The sequence below is a fragment of the Bufo bufo genome, chromosome 3 (genome assembly GCF_905171765.1).
Source record: "Bufo bufo chromosome 3, aBufBuf1.1, whole genome shotgun sequence".
NCBI lineage: Eukaryota > Metazoa > Chordata > Amphibia > Anura > Bufonidae > Bufo > Bufo bufo.
Genome location: NC_053391.1, coordinates 602500546 through 602525873, shown reverse-complemented (window position 1 = coordinate 602525873; position 25328 = coordinate 602500546). Strand labels below are relative to the sequence as shown.

Sequence of the window (25328 nt, the reverse complement as noted above, 5' to 3'; positions counted from 1 at the left end):
CCACAAATCCAGTTTAGCTGCCCATTAGTCCAGAGGATCTTCAATGTGGGGTGTTAGGATGCTGTCCAAGATTGCCACCACCTGCTGGTTCAGGTCCTGCTCCAGGTCTAGCTACTGCTGGTGAGTAGTTTCTTCACTATGCGGGTGAAGAAAGCTGCTTATCAGCGACTTTAGACTCAAGTTGCTGCTGATGGAGCTGGAACTGCTCCTACCCCCCCCCCCCCCCCCGCCCCCCCCCACCCGGCCACAGCAGTCATGGCAGAGGAACGTGAGCACACAAGGCCCCCCCCCGGTCAGACCTGCGAGAGGATGGACGATAGCGCAGATAGGCAGCGGCCAACTAACTACATGGAATGTCTCTATAGCAGTTCAGTTTGTCCTCCCTCTCACGGGGTGTAAAAAAAGCCCCCATTTTGGACCAGTAGTGAGGGTTCAACAAGGTGGAGAGCCAGAAGTCATCCCTCTGCTGAATGGTTACAATTCGGCTGTCACTATGCAAGCAAGTGAGCATGCAGCGGGCCATTTGTGCAAGTGACTAGGAGGGACTCCCTGCCTCCATCTCCATTGCATACTGCCACGGTGAGTCTGGGTCCTCTGCCTCATCACTCTGTAGCTCCTCTGGCTGCTCCTGCTCCTCCTCTCCTGTCACCTGTGTATAAAAACCACCCATTTCGCTACACATTGCTTGTGCTCCAATGTCCTCCTCCTCCTCCAGTTCAGCCCCCACAGGGCTCATGTGGCCGTGAGATCTAGGCGCCACGTCTCCAGTCCCCTGACTAGCCAGATTTACCAGCATCTGTTTCAGGACATGAAGCAGTGGAATGACGTTGTTCATCCTGTAGTCCTGGTGACTGACAAATAATGTGGCCTCCTCAAAGGGCCTGAGCAAACGGCAGGTGTCACGCATGAGCTGCCACTGGCTGACATCGAAGTTACACAGGGGAGTACTCCAGTCTGCTGGGATCATCAAGAAATTGTTGATGGCCTTTCTCTGTTCGTATAGTCGGTCCAACATATGGATGGTGGAATTCCAATGGGTGGAAACGTCGCATATCAGCCTATGATGGAGGATGCCGTTCTGCCGCTGCAGCTCAAGGAGGGTGTGCTTTACGGTGTATGAGTGCCTGCAAAGTTTCCTGGCCATTTTTAGCATGTCTTGCAGATGGGTGGTGGAACCACCTTTAGGAACCACTTGACAATCATATTGAACATGTGTGCCATGCAGGGCGCATGGCTCAGCCCTCCTTGACACAGCGCCAACACCATGTTCCTCCCGTTGACGGTCACCATGGTTCCGATTTTTAGTTGTCGGAGAGAAAGCCAGGATTCGATTTCTTGATGAAAGACACAGAGCAGTTCCTCCCCTGTGTGACTCAGTTCGCCCAGGCAAACGAGATGCAGATCAGCGTGACACCGCCGTGCCCTGCACATGTGGTATGCTAGAGGGGCACTTTGAATTGTCCCTGCAGTGGAGGTTGAGGACACAGTGGAGGATGAGGAGGCAGAGGCGGACATTGTCACAGGACCAACAGCAGCAGAAGCAGTACATCAGCCATATAACTACACCGCTGAATGGCAAATTTATATTTTTTGCTACTAATATACGCCAAAATGGGCTTTAAAACATATAACTGACTGCTGAACAGCAAATAATATATATTTTTTGCCACTAATACACGCCAAAAAGGGCTGTAATTTTCTCATTTTACCACACAACGGCTTATAAGTAGGGTTGAGCGAACCCGTGGAAGTTCGGCTGAACTTCAGGTCAAAGTTATAAAGGAAAATAATAAAGTGAAGTTCACGTCCCCATTGACTTAAATGGGGTCCGGGTTCGGGGTGAAGTTCTGGTCCCAAACCCGAACTTTGACCTGAAGTTCGGCCGAACCCAGCGAACCCGAACTTCCACGGGTTCGCTCAACCCTACTTATAAGCCCTTATTTTTCCCACTAATACAAACCAAAAAATGCTTTAGAACATATAACTGCACTGCACAAGGGCAAATAAGACGTATAAATATTTCCTTGTAATAAACCCTGTTAATGGCTGTAACACCCCAATAACAAGAACGGTTTGCTGGAATTACCGAGCTGTATAATGGCAATTTGGATCTGCAGACAGTGCAGCAAGGTGTAATAGGATTGTTAAACTCCCCTACTGAACCCTGTTCTGCTTCAATACTGTGGAATGATTCCTCCCTATCCTTTCCCTGAACTTCTATACAGCAAAATAAACGTTTTAAAGACTTTTCTAGCACTGTCCCTAGTGCCTGCTGATGTCTCTTCCTGCACTAAGTACACTGGAAAATGGCTAAATCCAAGATGGCTGAGGCTATTTATAGGGCTGTGACATCACAGGGCTGGCTGGCTACCGATTGGCTGCATGCAAGGCATTGTGGGTGATCCCTCGTTCCCAGAGTTCCTTGCTCCAGGTCCTAACACGTGCAGCAGTCATTTTCGGAAAAAATGCGATTCGTTACCACGTCAGGAAATTCTGTTTCGCTGCAAATCGAATTTTTCCTAAAATTCTGATCGAATTTCACTTCGTCAACTTCGATTCGCTCATCTCTACTTCCCGTTTACAATCTCACATCTCCGGCCTTGACCATAATGTTTCATACTGTACTGCTGCTCTACTACCTCTACACAGCTACACATCTCCTTTCTTGTCCATTGTGTTCCATATTGTTTTGCTGCTGCTGGGAAACCTACTCTCACAGTACAACAAACCTGAGACTGCTCCAAAAAAAGGGATACATCTTGGACGGCTTGTTAAAAAGCCATTGCTTCTTCAAATAACATTGCATGTATAAACACTGGCAGACATCTGCTCCAAAGAGGAATCACTATTCGACCACTTTTTTCAAATGTAAAAGACATTTAAAAAAATATACCATTAGTGCAGTGTAATATTAAACAGGCTGTTACCACCGGCTCTCCTCCTTTTACCCATAGCCATATATGTCATGTACAGCCCTAGACCCCAGAGTGCCATATATACTACATATTTGCAATCGAAGCACTTTCGATTGGAACTAATGTGAATCTGGCAGCCAACTCGATTTTATAGGACCTGATATGAATTTCAGGAAAGTTGCTAATTTCTTCTTCCAGCACTTTATAAAACTATAAGGGCTCATGCACAAGACCGCTGCCTGTTTGGCGGTCTGCAAATTTCGGATCCGCAAAACACAGATACCGGCAGTGTGCATTTTGCAGAACGGAACACCTGGCCGACAGTAGACCCGCCCTCTCCTTGTCTGTAATATGTACAATAATAGGAAATGTTCTATTTGTTTGCACAACGGCTGTGCAGACATACCAATTTAGTTTAAAAACGACTAAATGGTAGTCATTAGTGGTGAATGAAACAAGCTTCGGATCATAGATCCGAAGTCCCTTCGTTCAAAACTTCAGATTACCAGTACCAGTCAGAACCAAAGCTGAGTTCGGATCCAAGTTTTAAAGTGGTTTTCCACTTTAAAAATCAAATACTGATGTTTTTCAACAAAGTCTCGTGAGACTTTGCAAATAACTCACTTCGCCTCATCTGAGGCTGTACATTTTAATGCTGTATGGAGACGGATCTCCGTACAGAATTAATCCGAAGCTCACTTTGCTCATCACTAGTAGACTTTCACTTCAAACTAAAAAGTTCCTTTTCTAACCTTTACGCTATTTAGATAGAAGAGGCACAGTTTTCCTTTAGGCTCCATTCACACATCCGCAATTCCATTCCGCATTTTGCGGAACGGAATTGCGGACCCATACATTTCTATGGGGCCGCACGACGCGCGGCCCCGATCCGGAATTGCGGACCCGCACTTCCGGGTCCGCAATTCCGATCCTGAAAAAAATAGAACATGTCCTATTCTTGTCCGCAATAGCGGACAAGAATAGGCATATTCTCTTAGTGCCGGCAATGTGCGGTCCACGAAATGCGGAATGCACATTGCCGCTGTCCGTGTTTTGTGAATCCGCGGATCTGTGGATCCGCCAAACACACACGGATGTGTGAATGGACCCTTATACTGATTCTCTGTAGTTTCTAAACCTGGTTTTCTCTTACAAATACTGATGCTAAATACTGAGCAAACACTGACCATGTGAAAGTGGCCTACCTCAGATCAGAGAACCTGTCCAGAGCCAGATTGCAAAGCACCAGAGCAGCTATTTCATACGGACAGTGAGCCAGCAAGGAAAACTAGGGGAAAACAGCCCCGAAGTCTGCAGAACTGTGAATGCAGCTTTAGACCAAGGCTGTGTTCACATCACGTTTTTGTCCCATATTTAATGTATACACAACCTATTGCCAACCTAAATTTTTATTTATTCTGGACAATTTATCAAAAAATAACGGACAGTCAACATTTTTTACAGACAAATTGGAAAACTATAATGAACTGTAAAGATTATAAATTATACAGGTCTATAGATCAGACATTAATACTGAACATATTACCAGAGTTTACTGTGAAGTCTAAAATGCTGAGAATTACAATCACACCTCCCAAAAAATTACGGACACATCTAATTTTTTTCACTGACACTGCAAAAAAGTCTCCTATTTTTACGGACTGTCCAGGACCTTCTGGCCAGTTGGCAACTTTGGTACAGTGGCATCGGTCACCATAGGGTTCCATTGTAAAAAAAAGTATCTATTAAAGTATGTTTCTTTGCTGGACTCTGTGGGGTGAAAAGTGTAGTGTACTGTGATTTTGCATTGCCTCTTCCCCCCACACACACCCAACCGTATATGTAAGGCTAGTTTCACACTAGCGTTTGAGGGCTCCTGCAGGCTGTTCAGGCAGGGAACAGCCTGCTGGAGCTCTCTGGATTCGGCAATGCTGGAAGCTGTCTAAATGCCCTCCGGCCCCATCAACTACAATGGGGACCTGTGGAGATCCATCCACATCCCAATACATATGCTGAAAACCACTGTGCGCAGGCAGTGAGTACTTACTCCTGTTTTCCTACAATGAGTTCTATGATTCTATGGAAAACCACAGGCGCTATACTACATGGGAAAACTAATCTGGTATAGTCTGTAAACTCCTCATACGCTATTATACCTTCCATCAGAGACACATGACACAAAGGTCCTCACCTTCACTGAACACTCGATCCACATTTAACCCATAAGTGGCGCAGGTTTCATAGTACATACACCGCTTCATGTCATTACACAGACCTCTGGCTCGCACATCTTCTATAGCCCTTGGATTGCTGGAGCTAATTTTATCTGAAAGAAGAAGCAGTGCTGTAAGTCCAAACCACACATACCATGGGGGAGATTTAATAAAACTGGTGCAAAGGAAAACTGGCTTAGTTGCCCATGGCAACCAATCAGATCCCACCTTTCATTTTTCAGAGCTCCTTTGGAAAATGAAATGATCAATTTGATTGGTTGCTATGGGCAACTAAACCTGGTTTCCTTTGCAAAAGTTATCGTAAATCTCCGTCTTTATATTTAATATAGTTTCACACATATACACTATAATGCTACACTGTAACTATACATTATTTAGGTAATAATTTATCACATAATAGTTAAAAAAATAACTTGTACCACCAGCAATGTAGGAAGTTACCATGGAGCCCTTTAGTAAAGCTTGGAATGGGGCTCCACGTCATTACAAACCTAAAAAAAACTAGTATTTTCCTCCTTTCATTGATAATCTTCCATTATTCTGTTTTACTCTTCCATTCCATACTCTGCAGTAATCCCTGACTGCTCCTCACATCTATGTGGAGATTGTCCGCCTTGGTCACTGGGTCCCACAGTAGATGCTGAGCCTCCTACCCTGGTATTTACACCCATGTTTATCACCAAATACACAACTCAGTAAAAAGCAAATAGACAATGGACAAGCTTACCTTGAGTTCCCACCAGGGCCACAGCAATGTCTGAGACACTCCGATAGTTTGCCAAAAGAGCATAGTACTGGAACATGTCTTGAAAACTTGCCTCATTCTCCAGGCTGAACACAAAGATGACGCCATCCACCCAGTTAGCAAACTAAAATGCACAGCCCGGAGAGGATAAATCAATAGGCAGTCTGTCAGTGGGAATTAAAGACACTGGTTTATGCCATTCCCCAGTCCCTGGAGAATTATCTAATTAACCTCTGTGCCCACATCTAGTAGTAAAATGCTTTTAAAATCACTCAACTTCTAAAGTCAGTGAGTTTATTCAGATTCAGCTCTTCCAATTGTTTTACTAATAAGGAAAGATGAATTTAATAGGGAACATCCCATGTAATAGGGCATTACATTTCCTCAAAGTAATGGTGGATCTAAGGCATATGTTTACCATATGGCGGTATTACAAGACAGAGGACTAGCATTAGTACAATTTATAATTTATAATCCATATAGTCAATGCTTGCAGAGTGCTGTTGCATTGTGTGTTTAGAAGAGAGAGGGCGTGCATAATTACTTTTGTTAGGAGAGAGAAGAGATAGATAGATAGATAGATAGATAGATAGATAGATAGATAGATAGATAGATAGATAGATAGATAGATAGATAGATAGATTATTTCTGTTAGGAATGTGTGTATGTGTCTTAACTCGTATATACATTCTTTTACAATTTTTTCACTACATGGATTGTCTTCTTTGTTTGTCATGCAGTTCATGATGCTTAATTTTGGTTTCAATGCCTTTTCTTAATAATATATGTAGAACATGAAGGGCTTCCAATGCTGATTCTGTTAAAAGAAGACCAGACAAAAAAGTCCTGCATGCAGGACTTTTTTGTCCAGTAAAAAACAGGATCCTGAATGGAAACTTGTAGTCAACGGAGTCTGTTCAGCTCCGTTCATTTCAGTTATGTGCCAAATCTGGTGCTTCCATTATATTAATTGTTCTACTCCTGTACCTGAGCAGAACAATGGAATATATATCAGTGGTGTGAACTCACCCTAAGCCTTAATATGTAAAGTGTACTGTACATTTACAGACAGGCAATAGGATTCAGATGTAAATATTACAGAATCTCCCTGTGTAGGTATATCATAATGCATTCTTACTTACTGACTTGCCAACTTGTTTTAATATCCATATGGTCCTGCAATAAATCAAGCAGCAGTCACAAGTACCTTGGCATCTGGTGCTCCAGCTTCTTCTCTGATCAACAGAAGGTAGCTCTGCCCTTCCACACTAATCTCCTTCTTAAACTGATCACCTGCATAAAGAATACAACAATATGGTCAGGGAAGTCTATGCAAGTAAAACTATTGATTCTGAGAAACGAAGAAGAATAAATGCTTGGGCTGAAGAATGGGGCAATTATTGGGAACAAACATTTGTAGGAATGCTCCTTCCTGATAATAGCCCAGTGTAAAGGTGCCACCAATCACCTGACGAACAACCAAACCATTATTTGTCAGGTGATCACATTTTTTATACTGCACATAAAATCTTTGTGTGCTGACAGCACAACGTTCTATGTAAAAAGGATCTGCTGCCAAAAGGCAATGAATCTGTATGGGGACAAACAATCGAAGCAGTGACTATTTGTTCAAATACAGAGGAGATCATTGCTACATGTAAATACAGCTATCACCTCTGCTCAAGAATCTTTCCTGATAATTGCCTGTGCATCAGCCTGTGTAAAAAAAAAGCCTTGAAGTTGTATTCCAGGACAATCAAAGTACTGCAATACACCCCCATATACTAAGAGAATTAAATTATTTCATAGCCAGACCCTTATTTCTGATATTCAAGGACTCTATACTGTACTGACAGGGAGTGTTGCACAGGATTGGTGCTTAGAAAATGTGGTGCCAATATTCAAAAAGGGGTCAGAAACAGAGCCTGGAAACTATAGGCCGGTCAGTCTAACATCTGTCGTGGGTAAACTGTTTGAAGGTTTTTGAGATGCTATCCTGGAGTATATGAATGAACATAAGAGAATAACACCTTATCGGCATGGCTTCATGAGGGATCGGTCATGACAAAATAATTTAATACATTTCTATGAGGAGGTAGGTTTAGACTTGACAGCAGCGAATCAATGGATGTCGTATATCTGGACTTCTCCAAAGCATTTGACACTGTACCAGATAAAAGGTTAATATATCAAATGAGAATACTTGGACTGGGGGAAAACGTCTGTATGTGGGTAAGTAACTGGCTAAGTGATAGAAAACAGAGGGTGGTTATTAATGGTACATACTCAGATTGGGTCACTGTCACTAGTGGGGTACCTCAGGGGTCAGTATTGGGCCCTATTCTCTTCTATATATTTATTAATGATCTTGTAGAAGGCTTGCACAGTAAAATATCAATTTTTGCAGATGACACTAAACTGTGTAAAGTAATTAACACGGAAGAGGACAGTATACTACTACAGAGGGATCTGGATAGATTGGAGGCTTGGGCAGAGAAGTGGTAGATGAGGTTTAACACTGACAAATGTAAAGTTATGCACAAGGGAAGGAATAATGCAAGTCACCCGTACATACTAAATGGTAAAACACTCGGTAACACTGACATGGAAAAGGATCTAGGAATTTTAGTGAACTGCAAACTAAGCTACAGAAACCAGTGTCAGGCAGCTGCTGCCAAGGCCAATAAGATAATGGGTTGCATCAAAAAGGGCATAGATGCCCATGATGAGAACATAGTCCTGCCACAAATCACTAGTCAGACCACACATGGAGTACTGTGTACAGTTCTGGGCTCCTGTGAACAAGGCAGACATAGCAGAGCTGGAGAGGGTTCAGAGGAGGGCAACTAAAGTAATAACTGGAATGGGGCAACTACAGTACCCTGAAAGATTATCAAAATTAGGGTTATTCACTTTAGAAAAAAGACGACTGAGGGGAGATCTAATAACTATGTATAAATATATCAGGGGTCAGTACAGAGATCTCTCCCATCATCTATTTATCCCCAGGACTGTGACTGTGACGAGGGGACATCCTCTGCGTCTGGAGGAAAGAAGGTTTGTACACAAACATAGAAAAGGATTCTTTACGGTAAGAGCAGTGAGACTATGGAACTCTCTGCCTGAGGAGGTGGTAATGGTGAGTACAATAAAGGAATTCAAGAGGGGCCTGGATGTATTTCTGGAGTGTAATAATATTACAGGCTATAGCTACTAGAGAGGGGTCATTGATCCAGTGAGTTATTCTGATTGCCTGATTGGAGTCGGGAAGGAATTTTTCCCCTAAAATAAGGAAAATTGGCTTCTACCTCACAGTTTTTTTTTGCCTTCCTCTGGATCAACTTTGCAGGATAATAGGCTGAACTGGATGGATGGATGTCTTTTTTCAGCCTTACAATCTATGTTACTATGTTACTACGGTATATTTCAAGGCCTGCAAATGGTTAATAAAGTGATCTTATACCTTTATGATCCCAGCTGCCATTCCAACCGTGCGTGGGTCCCTGCTGCCCTCCACCTCCTGCTCCTATTCTTATGGCTGGGAATGACACTGCAGGTGGTGATTGTCTGAGTGGCACTTCTAGCCATTTCATGCCATATTGAGAACAGGAGCAGTATTTCAAGTGCAGCGAGGACTCAGGCACCATTGGAATGGCAGCGTTGGGTCGGGGAATCATTGTGGTGACTATAAGCTCATTTATTATTTTGAACATTTGCAGGCCATGGAACAACATTTTGATTGTACAAGAATAGCCCTTTAAGCACTGGATAAGGCATTGCTCCCAATTGCATTAAAGACTATGGGCCCTGAATTTTGATTTTATTGTCCATTTGCTTCCTAAATGAAAATTTCCTACAAACACTTCTGTAGAGTGTGTGCAGTTCCTTCCTATGGCTGGTTGGCCTGCTGCTTGTGACATAGATCTGACACTACACTGCTCCTGCTTTTGTTAGCCTTCTTTACTCTTCTACTCCTTTTTCTCATTGTTACATCGGAAGAAGTCACAGCACTCCACATACGGAAACAAGTCCCAGTTAATTCACACAAACAGCCCTTGAGAAAGACTCCAGTGGGTTGAGACATTGCTTTACATGCTTGCATAAATAAACTGGTCATGGTTTTCAGTTGGAGCTGTGTAATCCTTAATTTGCCCTGTGATAGCGCTGCAGTGGGGAAGATTTCTGGGAGCCATTAACCCACAGAGTACAGATGATTGCTGTGGTCTCAATAGCAGCACCATGAGATCAGCTTAGTTTTAGGGTACTCTTCTAACAAAAAGGTCATATAGTATGAATAAAGTGTACAGCATAAATGAAACCTTGCATACAGTACTAACATGAGGTGGAGGAGAAACAGAAACTTAGAGACTATTTGGGAGGCTCCACCCTCTTTGGGTTGACACTTCAATGTTTTTATATTATTGTATATGCCACCATTCCTCCAATGACCCTCTTTCATAATACCTTATTAAAATATGTCCCATGCTACCATATCTAAAGAAGCACTCCCACAATTTTTTTTATTCTCTGACCTTTTAGAAAGGTGTATGATGTAAACTTGTAAACTGTAGGGAAGGTAATTTTCTTACCAGTGACTGCATTGGTGAGTTTTAACCTCCCTTCTGATCCTCAGATGTGTCATGTGACCAACATTATGATTCTCCAAATAATACAGCACCTTATGTGTGGACAGCAAGCCAGTTTCTCTATATATTCCTATGGGAGCCTCAATGTTAATCTCATAGAAATGAATAGAGAAATAACTGACTTCCTGTCCTGTCAGTTGGAGAGGCAGAGTGCAGGTCACATGACACAGCTGAGGATCAAAAGGGAGGTTATAACTTCACTAGAGTTTACATCATGTACGTTTCTAACCAGTCAGAGAAAAGTGGTGTAACTACAGGGGAAGCGGCTGTTTCGGGGCCCAAGTTAAGAAAGGGCCCTGAAGCAGAGTTTTTTTTTTGTACAATTCAGGCCAGGTCAGGCCCCCTCCAGATACAGTCACATTGGGAGCCTGTGCCTGTTATAGGTGTACATACCAGAGTATGAAGGACCTTTGAGAAATAGCAATGGTAGGCTAAAGGACCTTTGATAATGTCATCATGTCACATGATTTCAGGTCCTTTAGCCTCCAAAAGACACCAGAGGAGAATGAGAACCTGCAGCCTTTAAGTAAAAATGTGTGTGTGTGGGTGTGTGTGATAGTGTGTGTATGTTTGTGTATCTGTGCCAACATCTGCATATTCTGTATATAGGAGATAGCAATAGCACGAATGTCTTAAATATCTGGATTATATTAGTAGTAGTGTAGATATATATATATATATATATACTTGCTAAAAAATAAGCAGGACAATGATACTGAGACAGATACTTGCTAATATATATATATATATCCAGTGGGGTGAATTCAGCCTGCTTTTGTGGGAGGGGCATAGGAGACTTTTTAAGCCCCGCCGCTCAGCACATGGGGTGTGCTTCCTCTCTCGCCTGACGTTTCTGGGTAGGAGGAGTCGCACCTTCATTGCTCTAGGCATCATTTCCGGCCTTTCCCACAAGCCTGCACGCGCCGCGATCCTGCACGCCAGAACTCGCGGCCTTCAAGGGTAAGTTCTCCCCCCCCTCCCCTGGTTCCGCTTCCCCCCCGCCCGCCACCTGTTACCTCCGCACGAGCCGCAAATGCACGGCGATCATCCTCCTCTCTTGCCGCTGCCGGGGGATTCGCGCTCCGGTCGTCATGCATTCCACCGTGGAACACACCACGTAATCTCCCCCGCTGCAGCGAGCCAGAAGCCGGCAGGAGCTGCCTGCCGCTCGTCTCCTGGCGACCGTCTCGCGTCAGTAGTAATGACCTCACGCCCCACATAGACATGCATTGAGCCTAAGGTGGCAGTCTGCCACCTGCGGCCCTCTGTGGTTACAATACAACCCCTGGCAGGCCCTGACACAGTCAGCTGGGTAGACAGAACCTTCTAATTCACAATACAATTCTCAAGATCTCTGCTTGCTGTCAGTAAATGGGAACATTATTAATTATGTCATAAACTGGCCACTGGGTATTCACTCCAGCAACCAGAATGTTACATTACACCGTACACAAATCAAGTCCCAGTCACACAATGCAGCTAAAAACACATAAGAGGCAGACTAGGGCCTCATTCACACGACCATACGTCCAACTCTCATACTCTACAAACAAGTCCATGTGGGGACAAACTACATGCGAACAGGGCCCTGCATTAATCGTCCTCATGATAGGCACCATACCTGGACGCCTGCAGCGGGCCAGTTCTGTTGGACTATCAGCCACCACATGCACGTTGAATTCGGCACATAAAGGTCTTTTAAAAGCTAGCCCACATTACTTTAAAAAAAAAAAAAAACGTCCTTATGTGTCCCGTCAATCTCTGTCATCTTCTCCTGTCCGCTAGGTACAGCTTGGCATCTTCACGCCACATTCCTCTCATCCCCGCATGTCGGGTCCCACCCGCCTGATACGCTCAGGTTCCCCACCCCCGCCTGATTTTTGTCGGGGGTCTTTCACTCGTCTTGTTGCTCCAGGTACGCCCTGGATTACCTCCTTTCCGTGTGCCATTTTCTTTGTCTCTATTCACCTGGGTTCTGTCCCTCTCTTTTACCTTCTCCTCGGGTCACGCAGCCCATGTCTTTCCACGCTTGGTGCGCCTAGCACCACGCGTTCTCACACTAATCAGGTACGCCCTGGTCTCCTCCCTGCTAGGTGTCACACTCGTCTTCCATGTTCATTCTTCTGCCACCTGGCCTGGTACGCCCAGGCCTCGCGTCTCCCAATCCTCACCAGGTACGCCCTGGACCGTTCCTTGTCCTTGTCTACATGTCTCCTACCCCTGTCATTCCCAGGTTACCCAGGATCGCCCTGGTACACGTTTACTCAGCAGACCCCTTGTTGCTACTCTTTCCGTCAGTCATAATGGTTCATTCTGCCGGTTCCGCCCATTCCGCGCATCCCCCATACCGAGCCCGCTTCAGCAGCAGTCAATGCGTTTCGTTCCTGGCATCAGTCCTGTCATATCTCACGAACATCTGGTCGCTTTCCAGTCACGGTTCATGAAGTCAACATGTAGGGTCTTGTTCTTTTAGGTGCTAAGCTAACCCGCGGGTACCCCTAAGAATTTAGTCGTCTTCTTCCAGGTAAGTAGAAAGCACGATTCGATATTTCGGCCTCCCGGCATAGCCAATCGTGGCAACATATACCGTTCTTTTCAGGTGAAGTTCCCTTAGTCTCGGGGCAAGCAGCTCCGGTAAATTCAGGTAAGTTGACAGTCGCACGCCTAGCAGGGGGACCAACGCGTCCCTAGGTCACCAGCTAGGTCAAGGCCCCGTACCTCGCTACGAGCATTTTCTTTGGCAGCACCGCCCCCCCGCCCGCGCCCATCCTACGATTATCCCCCACCAGCTCCCATCATGTCCCTTTCATTTTTTCAGCTCACCATGTCTCACGTTTCCGACCTCGAGGACGCTTTGTCAACTGTAGAGTCCGCGAGCAAGCCTCTTATCCTACCGGACTTGGACAATCCCTAAGATGATTGCCGAGCTAAACAAGCGAGGGATACGCCATTCGGCCACAGCCCGTAAGGCCGAACTGTATCGCCTGTTGTTTCCGGAGCCATCCACGGGTCCATGGAGCAAGTCTCTATGTCTACCATCCAGTTGTCCCTGACGCAACTACACGCCACCATTAACAACCTGTCCAGTTCCATCTGTGACATCAACACCAGGAGGAGCTCGACACATACCTGTACAGGGTCACGGAGCTCGGGTACAAATACGGAGCATTCGCCTACTACGACTACCATAGGTCATTCTCGGCGAAGGCAGCCGCCGCCAACTGGGCATCCTTAGATATGGAGCTTTTCTGTAGACATTTTGCCGGACTTAGATCCCCGTATTGCTCTAATTGCCAGTCGGTGCTGCACGTTTCCGACTGATGCCCCAACTCACACGTCACTTCCCAGGCCAAACAGCAGCCCAGCACTTCAGCTTCCCAAAAGCCAGGTCCACTCCTGGACAAATTAGGTCGGCCCATAGTATTCCTGGGGAAAAATCAGTTATGCAATAATTATAATTCCACTTTCTGCAATTACAATAAGTGTAAGGCACTCCATATTTGTTCCACCTGCTTTCGGGCCCATCCTCAATCCTCCTGCTCCCAACGCGCTGCGAAAAGTAGACTAGCCGACATCAATGTTGCCCTTTTGGTCTCCCTCCTAAAAACTCACCACAACCCCGGTTTCGTACAATTCCTGCAGTCCGGGTTTTCCGTAGGCTTCCATACCGGTCTCGTCACCTTGCCCCAAGGTTCATGGGAAACACCAAACCTGGTGTCAGCCACGGAGGACCCGGCCTCGGTGGATTCTCTCCTGCAGGCCGAACTGCAGAAGGGATTCATCATAGGCCCCTTTTCCCAACCACCTTTTCATGTCTACAGAGTAAGCTCCATCGGTCTGGTCTTCAATAAAAATACCAATAAAAAGCGTTTGATCTACGATTTGTCAGCGCCTCATGCCTCCAGCATTCCAAGTCTCAACTCATTGATCCCGTCTGAAGAGTATTCGATGCAATATTCTTCCCTGGATGAAGCGATACAACTGATATTACAAGTGGGGCGGGCGCATGGCTATCGAAAGCGGACATCTCAGAGGCTTTCAAGCTATTGCCAGTCCAACCTCATCTTTGCAGGTTTCACAGAATCAAATGGAGGGACCAGTACTTTTTTGCCACTCGTCTCACGTTCGGGTCAAAGAGCAGCCCCTGGCTCTTTGATTAGTTCGCCCAGGCCCTCCATTGGATTCTGGTAAACCACAGCAATTGTTCCAGAGTAATCAACTACCTGGATGACTTCTTACTGATCGAAAACCCCAACCACGTGCCCGACAGGTTGGAAAGTCTCCTCAGCATTTTCACTGCATTACGGGTCCCAGTGGCACCGTCAAAGGTCGATGGCCCTTCCACGGTCATCACTTTCTTAGGCATCTCCTTAGACACCCTTAGAATGGAGGCCAGACTCCCAGAGGACAAATTAGACAGGCTCCAAACGTCCATTTCACGTGGGATCCAGGACCATGTCGAAGGGCGACTTACAGTCGTTGGGCTCTCTCAATTTCGCCACCCGTATCATGCCACAGGGTCGCTCCTTCACATTAAGACTCCTCCAATTGTTGCCTACGGCCATGACGCAGATACTTGCTTATTCAGCTGGACCGGGAAGCCCTGGCCGACCTAGCTATGTGGAGGGTCTTCCTATCAGAGTGGAATGGCATCTCCCTGTTCTTTCCGCAGTGGAGTGACACCTGCCCGACCGTGTATTCCGATGCGGCCGCAACCGGCGGGTTTGGCTCCTTATTCGGTCGCCAAAGGTTCGCGGACTCCTGGCCTCCCCAAATTTACTCAGACCCTCAGGCCATTCAGTCTTCCCCCCTCCTAGAATTATATCGCATCGTGGCAGCCGCACAAGTCTGGGGCAAAGAATGGAACAACATGCCGGTATCCTTCATCACTCGGTAGTTGACATCCTCACCAAAGGCAGGTCCAGCTCGCCCAAGGTCATGCGCTTCATAATTTCCACATCTCTTGTGCCCACATCCAGGGCATCAAGAACATTGCAGCAAACGCCTTGTCCCGCCTAAATCTTAACCTTTTCTTCCAGGTCACGCCACAAGCCGAAAGAGTCGGGATAACCCCCCTGGATTTCGAATCCCTGATCTTGGACTAGACAGCCACATATCAGTGGCACAGTCTCTCATCCGCGAGTCCCTGTCTGAGAACTCCACGAGAAACTACCAATCAGGTTGGAAGGCATTTAAGGTTTTTTTTCACCGTCACCCTAGGGGCAACACGAACAAAGTCACATTTATCATGGCTTTCCTGGCATACCATCAGGTTGTATTTGTCTGGGGTCCAGCATCACCTCATGATCCGTCACCCTGGCAGTAACTCCATATTTTCCTCCCATGCCATCAAAGCCACATTGCGGGGCATTCAGAAGAGCTCCAACAAGTCCGAACCCACCAGGCAACCCGTCTCAGGGGACTTGTTCAGGAAGATCTCAACCTCCCAAGACGGCAGTCCTTTTGGGCCATTCAGAAGCAGCATTCTCAAAGCTGCCCTCTATTTAAGTTTCTACAGCTTTCTCCGGCGCGGGGAATTTACCAGCACCTCCCCTCATAATTCGGGTCCCGTACTAAGCCAACTCACCCGCAGACACCAGCATTTCAGCTTCACCTTACCCATTTCCAAAACCTCGCAAATAGGGCCCCCTGTATGCATCAAATATTTCCCGTCTACCAACCCATGGTGCCCAGTGGCCGTCCTCAACAGATTACTAACCACCCTAGGCAACCGGGCTCCAGCCAGCCCTCTCCTTTCTTTTTCCCTCACGGCCACTCTCGTCCTCGCAGTTTACCAAGCACATGCGCAGCCTCGCATCAGGTTTAGGGTTCAACCCCGGGCCATATCGGGCGATTCGTTCCGGATCGGAGCCGCCTCCGCCACATCCAAACATGGGGTCCCGGCTCACATTATACGCAAAATGGGTCGATGGAAATCATTGTGTTTCTTGCGGTACATCCCGCATCCGAAAGCCGAGATCCCCAGAGCTTTCTCCGACTTGGTACTGTAATACTACCAACAACAATAAAAGGGTTGTATCAATAAACCATTTCCAACTCGCATTTTTTGCCCCGTTTATTGGCCTACCCTCGTCACGTGGCTAAGGGCACACCACTAGCCTACCTAGTTAGATTAGGTTTCAGACTCGCATGCCAGGCTTCGCGCCGTAGCCAGGACCACAAATATATATACATATATATATATATACACTCACATAAAGAATTATTAGGAACACCATACTAATACGGTGTTGGACCCCCTTTTGCCTTCAGAACTGCCTTAATTCTACATGGCATTGATTCAACAAGGTGCTGATAGCATTCTTTAGAAATGTTGGCCCATATTGATAGGATAGCATCTTGCAGTTGATGGAGATTTGAGGGATGCACATCCAGGGCACGAAGCTCCCGTTCCACCACATCCCAAAGATGCTCTATTGGGTTGAGATCTGGTGACTGTGGGGGCCATTTTAGTACAGTGAACTCATTGTCATGTTCAAGAAACCAATTTGAAATGATTCGAGCTTTGTGACATGGTGCATTATCCTGCTGGAAGTAGCCATCAGAGGATAGATACATGTTCTCATTCTGTTTACGCCAAATTCGGACTCTACCATTTGAATGTATCAACAGAAATCAAGACTCATCAGACCAGGCAACATTTTTCCAGTCTTCAACAGTCCAATTTTGGTGAGCTCGTGCAAATTGTAGCCTCTTTTTCCTATTTGTAGTAGAGATGAGTGGTACCCGGTGGGGTCTTCTGCTGTTGTAGCCCATTCGCCTCAAGGTTGTGCGTGTTGTGGCTTCACAAATGCTTTGCTGCATACCTCGGTTGTAACGAGTGTTTATTTCAGTCAACGTTGCTCTTCTATCAGCTTGAATCAGTCGGCCCATTCTCCTCTGACCTCTAGCATCCACAAGGCATTTTTGCCCACAGGACTGCCGCATACTGGATGTTTTTCACACCATTCTTTGTAAACCCTAGAAATGGTTGTGCGTGAAAATCCCAGTAACTGAGCAGATTGTGAAATACTAAGACCGGCCCGTCTGGCACCAACAACTATGCCGCGCTCAAAATTTCTTAAATCACCTTTCTTTCCCATTCTGACATTCAGTTTGGAGTTCAGGAGATTGTCTTGACCAGGACCACCCCCCTAAATGCATTGAAGCAACTGCCATGTGATTGGTTGACTAGATAATTGCATTAATGAGAAATAGAACAGGTGTTCCTAATAATTCTCTAGGTGAGTGTATATATATAATTACAAGTATCTGTATCAGTATCTCAGTATTAGTGTCCTAAATATCTATGTGTATATATGAGTAATACTGCTCTTATATATAAAGAATATGGGGACATTTATCAGGACCGATGATTTTATGCAACGGTCTTGACTCCCTCTGTGCTGCCAGAGGATGTAAAAAATGTATGTTAAGGAACAGGCCTCTCATTAAATTTTTGTCTCCTCCGACAGTTTGTGCAAAGGTTGTCCCTTTTTTTACTATTGAAGACCTATTCTCAGAATAGGTCATCAATATCAGATCAGTAGTGGTCCCACACCCGGCACCCCCGCCGATCACCTGTATGAAGAGAAGGTGGCGCTCATATGAGTGCTGCCTTCTCTGCTCTGTTTACCTGCTCGCCGCAGCAATTGCAATGGTGAGCAGGTGTAATTACAAGTATGGCGTCCCCATTCACATCTATGGGACGGCTCTGTCCTATTCACTTGATCCGAAGGAGCTATTCCATACAAGTGAATGGAGAGACCATACTTGTAATTACACCTGCTCACAACTCTTCAAACAGCTGATCGGCGGGTATGATGGGTGTCAGACTCCCCACCAATCTGATATTGATGACCTATCCTGAGCATAGAACATCAATAGTAAAAAGCGGACAACCCCTTTAAAGGGGCTGTGCAGGCTGTATATATTGATGACCTATCCTCAGCTGTCACCCCTGACGATCAGTTGTTTGAAGAGGAGGAGGCGCTCCATGATTCCTGGTCATTACACTGTGCATCGTTTCCTTTGCAACGGCGGCGTAGTGCACTTACAAGTACTTTGTCCATTCAAGTAAACAATGGGGAGGGTAATGAAGAGGAAGCGACGCTCGCATGGAACACCGCCTCCTCTTCAATAAGCTGATCAGCCGATCAAATATTGATAACCTATCCCAAGGATGGGAGGGGGGTGCCATTTCAGGTTTCGCCTCAGGCGGCAGAAAGTCTAGGTGCAGCCCTGCTGGAAGAAGGAAGGAGGGGCAGTCCGCCTCGGGGTGCCTGCAGTTAGGGGGTGCCGGATGCAATGAGCACTTCCATCAATACAGATGGAAGTGCTCATTGCGTTAGCGCAGGGGAGTTGGTGGTCCTTTCACTTACTGACTGCTCCGCTTCCAGCTCTCCTTCCCTCCTCTAGGCTGGCTGCTTCACACTCAGCCCTGCAGGCTCAGATCTCGCTGCCGGACTGTGTAAGAGGAGCCCGGGAATCTGCCTCTGCACTCCTCTCACACAGTGCTGCAGGGCGATCTGTGCCTGCAGGGGAGTGCTGGAGGTGACCAGATCATCAGGAATGGGACAAGGTGAGTAGTTTTTAATTTTTTTAACACTGAGGGGGCACAGAGAGGGTAATACTACTGTGAAGGAGGCACAGAGAGGGCATTACTACTTTGAAGTGGCATAACAAGGGCATAACTACTGTGAGAATGAAAAATGAAGGCATAACAACTGTAAGGGGCACAATGTTTTAAGACCCGGCCCAGGAGCCTAACACCTTAGGCAAACCACTGCTTCTTTCGTTCAAATTCGGCAGGTATGTGCCCTGGCTCCTGCCTCATAACAAAAAATGCCCTCCCTGACCTGGGGACACAAAGACGAATAGTTTTTTTTTTCAAAGGTTTTATTTTCAGTAAGTGGGGGGGGGGGGGTCTGTAAAACATTTGCTGTGGGGCCCAGTCAGTTCTAGCTACGGCCCTTTCAGAAAATAAAAAATTGGGTGGGAGTGCTTCTTTAAAGGGGTTATCTCATGACAAATGCAAAAAAATGAAAATCAAACATCACATAGTCCTTGACAATCTCTTTCTAACAAAGCTAGAACCAGCCCTGTACCTCACATGGATCCAGAGATCTCCCCATTCATTGCTCTGCTAGATTTATATCAAGCTGACAGCTCAAGGGGAGTGTTTTTTCTGCTGCAGCTAAGGGGGCATGTCCATGATCTCCCTATCACAGCTCAGGGGGCGTGTCCATGCTCTACCTATCACAGCTCAGGAGGCAGTTGAAGAATGAAACTGAGCATGTGCGGCCTTCTCAGTGAGCAGGTCAAAGAAATAAGAAAAAAACAAACATCAGGTGGCGCTATACAGATACATTTTATTGAATAACTCAGTGACCACTCTAAATGTTTAATGACATGTAATTACTAAAGTATTTAAATCCAGGTTCTGGTTTGAAAACTATAGCTTTTTTTTTTTTGTACTAAGATATTGATAACCCATCCATATCCCTCTACTGATCATCAGTGACCTGCAGCTGCAGTTCCAGGAAGTAAACAGATTCCGGAGCCAGTGTACCATAGCGCCATACACTATGTAGTGGCCATTCTCAGGTACTGTAGCTCAGCTCCCATTCACATGGATTGAAATACTTCTGTCATTCCCCTCTGACGGAAGGAAAAACAGAATGTGAATAGAGCCTTATCATGAACCAGAAAAGGTCCACTGTACACCGAAGCTTGTCGCATTCTTTGAACAGGACATTACTGTGTATTTCCACAGCACATTATTGAGAGTTTCTGGATATACACGGCAGATGTAACATGCTGAAACGACACACCACGATTTCAGGAAAAAGCTCAGGTTAAATGGTTCCAATATTCTGTTTATGAGGCAGCTGCCATGAATGAGAGGGCAGAATCAGAGTGTTTCTGATTAGTTTCCTCCCTTCTTCCATCATTGTCAGTGTCTGCGGTGACTTCATTCCCTTCTGTCACTCTCCATCCATGACTGGTTACCACCCAACTTCAGAGCACTTCCGTGTCTCCATGGATACTGGAACAAGAGACCGCGTCCACAGTTCAGTAACCATGGAAACTGGCAAGAACAGAGGGTAGGATGGAAGGAAGCAATATTCGGATGAGTGCAGGTCGCCAGCTTTGGAGGCTTTGAATCAGGAGCATTACAATACAGCTTATGGCCATTTACATTTCTTTAAGGTCTGACTACAATTTCCATTTCAATTTCCTTTTCTATAGGACTCCGGTCGTTTGAAGTTGTGGTTATTGTGTTTTTTTCTGATATTTCCCACCACGTATTACCCCAAGCACAGCGGCATCTAGTATAATTATTAGTAGGCTGAACATGCACTCATTGTATGGATTCTTGATGACAACCAGGGAACGTCAGCATTTTGCTATCTAATCCCATCTCACTCCGGCAACGCTCTGTGCCATCATATGCTAGCACTATGCATACATGCTTTGCACCAGACTAAGAGTACTTTTACACTAGCGTTATTCTTTTCCCGTATTGATATCTGGTAAAGGGTCTCAATACCGAGAAAAAAAACGCATCAGTTTTGTTCCAATGCATTCTGAATTGAAAGCAATCCGTTCAGTATGCATCAGCTTTCTGGCCAAAAATCCGGAACACTACCGCACTTGCCGGATTCAGCATTAATTTCCATTGAAATGTATTAATGCCGGATCCGGTACCAAGTGTTCCGGAAATTGCCGCATCGCCGGATCCGGTTTTCCGGTCTGCGCATGCACAGTTCTTTCTAGCTTTGAAAAAATTAAATACCAGATCCAGATGATACCGGAAAGACGAATCCGGGATTTCAATGAATAAGTCTAACGGATCCAGATCCGGAAAAAAAAGATATCCGTTTGCATACGGATTTCCGGATCCGGCAGGCAGTTTCGGCAATGGAACTGCCTGCCGGATTCTAACAACGCTAGTGTGAAAGTACCCTTAGGCCTCATGCACACAACTGTATTTCTTTTATTATAAACTTATAAAACATAACAATAACACAATGTAGCATCAATAATAACAAACATAATCTTCATAAAATATCAAACACAACCAAACAGTAAATGATAAAACTAACACTGGTCCAGCCACTCACTCCAATATTAATACTATTATCATACATACACACATATATTATACAACAAGGTCTACAGCTAGTATGATCTAACGTGACCGGAATACTCAATTATTCAATATAACAACAACCGAGAGAGTATATATGATTCCTCAAATATTAAATATATGTTTATTGGTAATTTTTTTTAAAAAGTGTACAAAACACTATCATGAACAACATATAATAAGAGTTTCCAAAGTTATAATGCCACATCTATAACGCCCAATTACTTGTGCAATAAAACCACATGTATCATGGATCAATATGGAAAGGACACACAATATGCGTGACTGAATGAACTGCAGGATATAATGACCCTTGCTGAATTAGACCGCGCCTGTGTCCATATATCTATCTGATTGAAAGTAAAGTGACTAATGCATATAAATAGACAACATGTGAAGTTTGTCTATACCTGTGTGGTGACAATATAGATGAGGGTGCCGCTCCTCGACGCGCGTTTCGTCATCTGTGACTTCCTCACGCATGCGCAATAGATAGGGTATCTGCAATTGTTTGTTATATTTTGTACTCATTTTTGTATTATGTGTTATGTATCTGCTGTATGCTTCAGAAATTATATGGTATGGTTGGCATTAGGAACAGAACTTACCATCACATTCCTCCCTCTTTGTAGGGACGGGGTGGTCCTACTTCCTGCCAGGAGTGGGAGTTCTAGAGCGTTCTAGGGGAAGTAAGCTTAGCAAGCCTGGAGTGAGGGTGCATATCCATCTGCACCCGATCCAAGCAAGGGCCTTTGGGACTAAACATACAGCTCTACTGTGAGGACCACTACTCCAGGGAGGATGCCGAGTCCCAGGTCACAGAAGATCTGCAAGCTATGGTGTTTACAGACAGCAGAGTGATCACCACTACAGCTATACCACTGCAGGTGAGGGGATAACAAGTTAAGACACCCATCATCACAAGTAAGGACAGGCACTCTCAAAAACCTGCATTTTACAAGTGGACACTAGTGTTGATCACGAATATTCGAATTGCGAATTTTAATTGCGAATATCGGCACTTCAAGAATTCGCGAATATTTAGAAAATCGCAAAATATATTCGTAATCGCAAATATTCAATTTTTTTTAAATACCAGTTCATTAGGCGAATTTTATGCAAATTTTCGCAATCAAGAAAATAATGCCTGGAGATCATGAATTCGCGAATTTGCGAATATATGGCGAATACTCGCCCAAATATTCGCGAAATATCGCAAATTCGAATTTTGCCCCTGCCACTCATCACTAGTGGACACCTACAGTCACAAGTGCCAGCTTATTGTTGTTAGCAAAGGGAAATCAGGAGAGAGAGAAGGACTATTCTAGAGTGCTATCTTTCCTGCCACCATACTGTACCTCATCACCTCAGAATAGAGACATTACACCTTGTACAGACAACAGCTGGATGTACTGTAACTCATCCTTTGCACTCAGTAAAGAAAAACATTTGTTGTTCTTCTACGTCTGTCTCGGTCCTTTACACTACCTTTTCACTGCACCAAACCCTAGGGACTGACGGCCCGAGGGAGTGCACCGTAATACAACATCTCATCAGGGGCACTACCACTCCCATCCTGTGCACTGGCTCCTCAGGCGCTCACTACACATCTATATGCCCGATCTGAGAAGCTCGTCTATTCTTGTTCATTTGTGCAGATGAGAACACCCTTTTCTGTTGATAAGGCCTCATGCACACGACAGTCGTTTTTTGCGACCGCAAATTGTGCATCCGCCAAAAAAAACTGATGCGGCATCTTTTTTTTTGGGGAGGATCCGTTTTTTCCCACAGATCCCTTGTAATAAATGCCTATCCTTGTCCGCAAATGTAAAAAAAGTAGGACATGCACTATTTTTTTTTGATAAAGAGAAACAGACAACGGACACGGAACACAAATGGATGAACTATCAGTATTTTTTTGCTGACCCATTGAAATGAATGGGTCCCCATCCTATCCGCAAAAAAAACAGAACGGAGGCCGAGAAAAACAACTGTCGTGTGCATGAGGCCTAAGAATGAGAAAAAATGGAAGGCTATCAGTTTTTCAAGGAATTACTGGACTGAAAATCAGATAAAGTAATAGACCTAGGTGTACAAAAACAGGATTCAGATTCCATCTTTGGTATAATATGTGTCTCTAACAAGAACCCCATGTATGAAGCAGTGGCCCACTTTGTTATCTGGGATAGCGATGAGCGGCAGGGGCAACATTCGAATTCACGATATTTCGTGAATATTTTGTAGAATATTCGTCATATGTTCGCGAATTCGAGATTATATTCTTGATTGCGAAAATCGGCAATGTATTATAAAATACTGGCGTGGGTCACTTTGGCTACATTTTTCAAGCTGGCATAAGTTTCCTTAGACTGGAGAAAACGGTTGGCACGGCAGAACATTAGAATAGCTTTATATGCAGATAGAGTGCTCCGATATATTTGTGCTTGCGAATTTTCGGTAATTAATTATGTGCATATTTCTTCACAATACGTGCAACTTGTGACATCACAACACTATGTCTGTAGCAGGTATGTATGGACAGCAGAACCTATTATTTATAAGTTAACTCTCTAATGTAATACACCAGAGCACAGCAATGACACTGCTGTCTCTTTCATAACTGCAATAAACTGCTGCTGGGGAGGTTCTTATATAGTAAGGGGTAGGCAACTTTCCTATTGGTTGCTAGGGATGTTGCTAAGCTCAGACAAAGACATTGCAGCCTTCTTATTGGCCCACAAGCAAGAAGGGAGGTTACTGATGAAAAAAAAATCTAGAATATTCAAAATTACGAATATATATCACTATATTCTAAATATTCGCAAATACTCAAAGTGTCGATATTTGCAATAAAAATACACTTTTCAAATATTCGCAATCAACACTAATTTGGGGTAATTCTATCCATTTTTAAGGCAAAGAATTAGAATGCCAGTTAAAATCGATCCAAAAAGTAAGGAAAAATTTATCCATTTTTTACTTGCATTTGACATGTTTTCTTTTTCTTTTCCCCATTCATAATACTGTAGCTCACAAGGGGCTGTCCAGACAAAACGCTTTTTTCTTAAACACATTAGATCCAGCAGATCGGCTTCTCTTCTTCCAGTTATGAGGTGGGACTAGAAGCTACTACTAACTAAAAAATCCTAGATCTCAGTGGTCTAGTTCCGTACACATAGACAAGACTGCTGAGGCCACCACTGCCAAATACTGCGGTTAGATGGCACCTGAAAAGCATCACGGAAGTATACAGAGACCAGCAGTGCTGGATCGGCGGGGACTTAAAGATACAGTTTTTTTATTTATTTATTTTTTTTATTCTACAGCATTCCCTACCTTTCCGAAAAAAATGTACACCCTGGATAACCCATTAACATTCCACTCCGCTGCATGAAGTGGCTGTTGTCTGCCCTCCGACAATGCACTGCTCTCTAGTAACAGGAAACCAATAACATTCTAAATTTACTTGAACAGGCAATAAAATATCTTGTAAATAAAAATAAAAAAGACAGTTGTCTATGCTTCTAATAAATTTGTCGTAAAATTTCTTAACTTTTTGCGTGGACGTAAGGCTACTTTCACACCTGCGTTTGGTGCGGATCCGTCTGGTATCTGCACAGACGGATCCGCACCTAT

At 44.8% G+C, this 25328-nt stretch overlaps 1 protein-coding gene across 1 annotated transcript in view; it reads right to left on the bottom strand.

The window, feature by feature from the left end:
• The window catches only part of AGAP2 (ArfGAP with GTPase domain, ankyrin repeat and PH domain 2), a 366570-nt gene that overhangs the window by 75290 nt on the left and 265952 nt on the right, over positions 1–25328 (bottom strand). Inside the window, exons 4-6 of the mRNA XM_040425945.1 lie at positions 7102–7187; positions 5877–6018; positions 5107–5241 (exon numbers count right to left, since the gene is read on the bottom strand). Coding sequence (XP_040281879.1) covers positions 5107–5241; positions 5877–6018; positions 7102–7187 — 363 coding nt within the window. The remainder of the gene's footprint in view (positions 1–5106; positions 5242–5876; positions 6019–7101; positions 7188–25328) is intronic.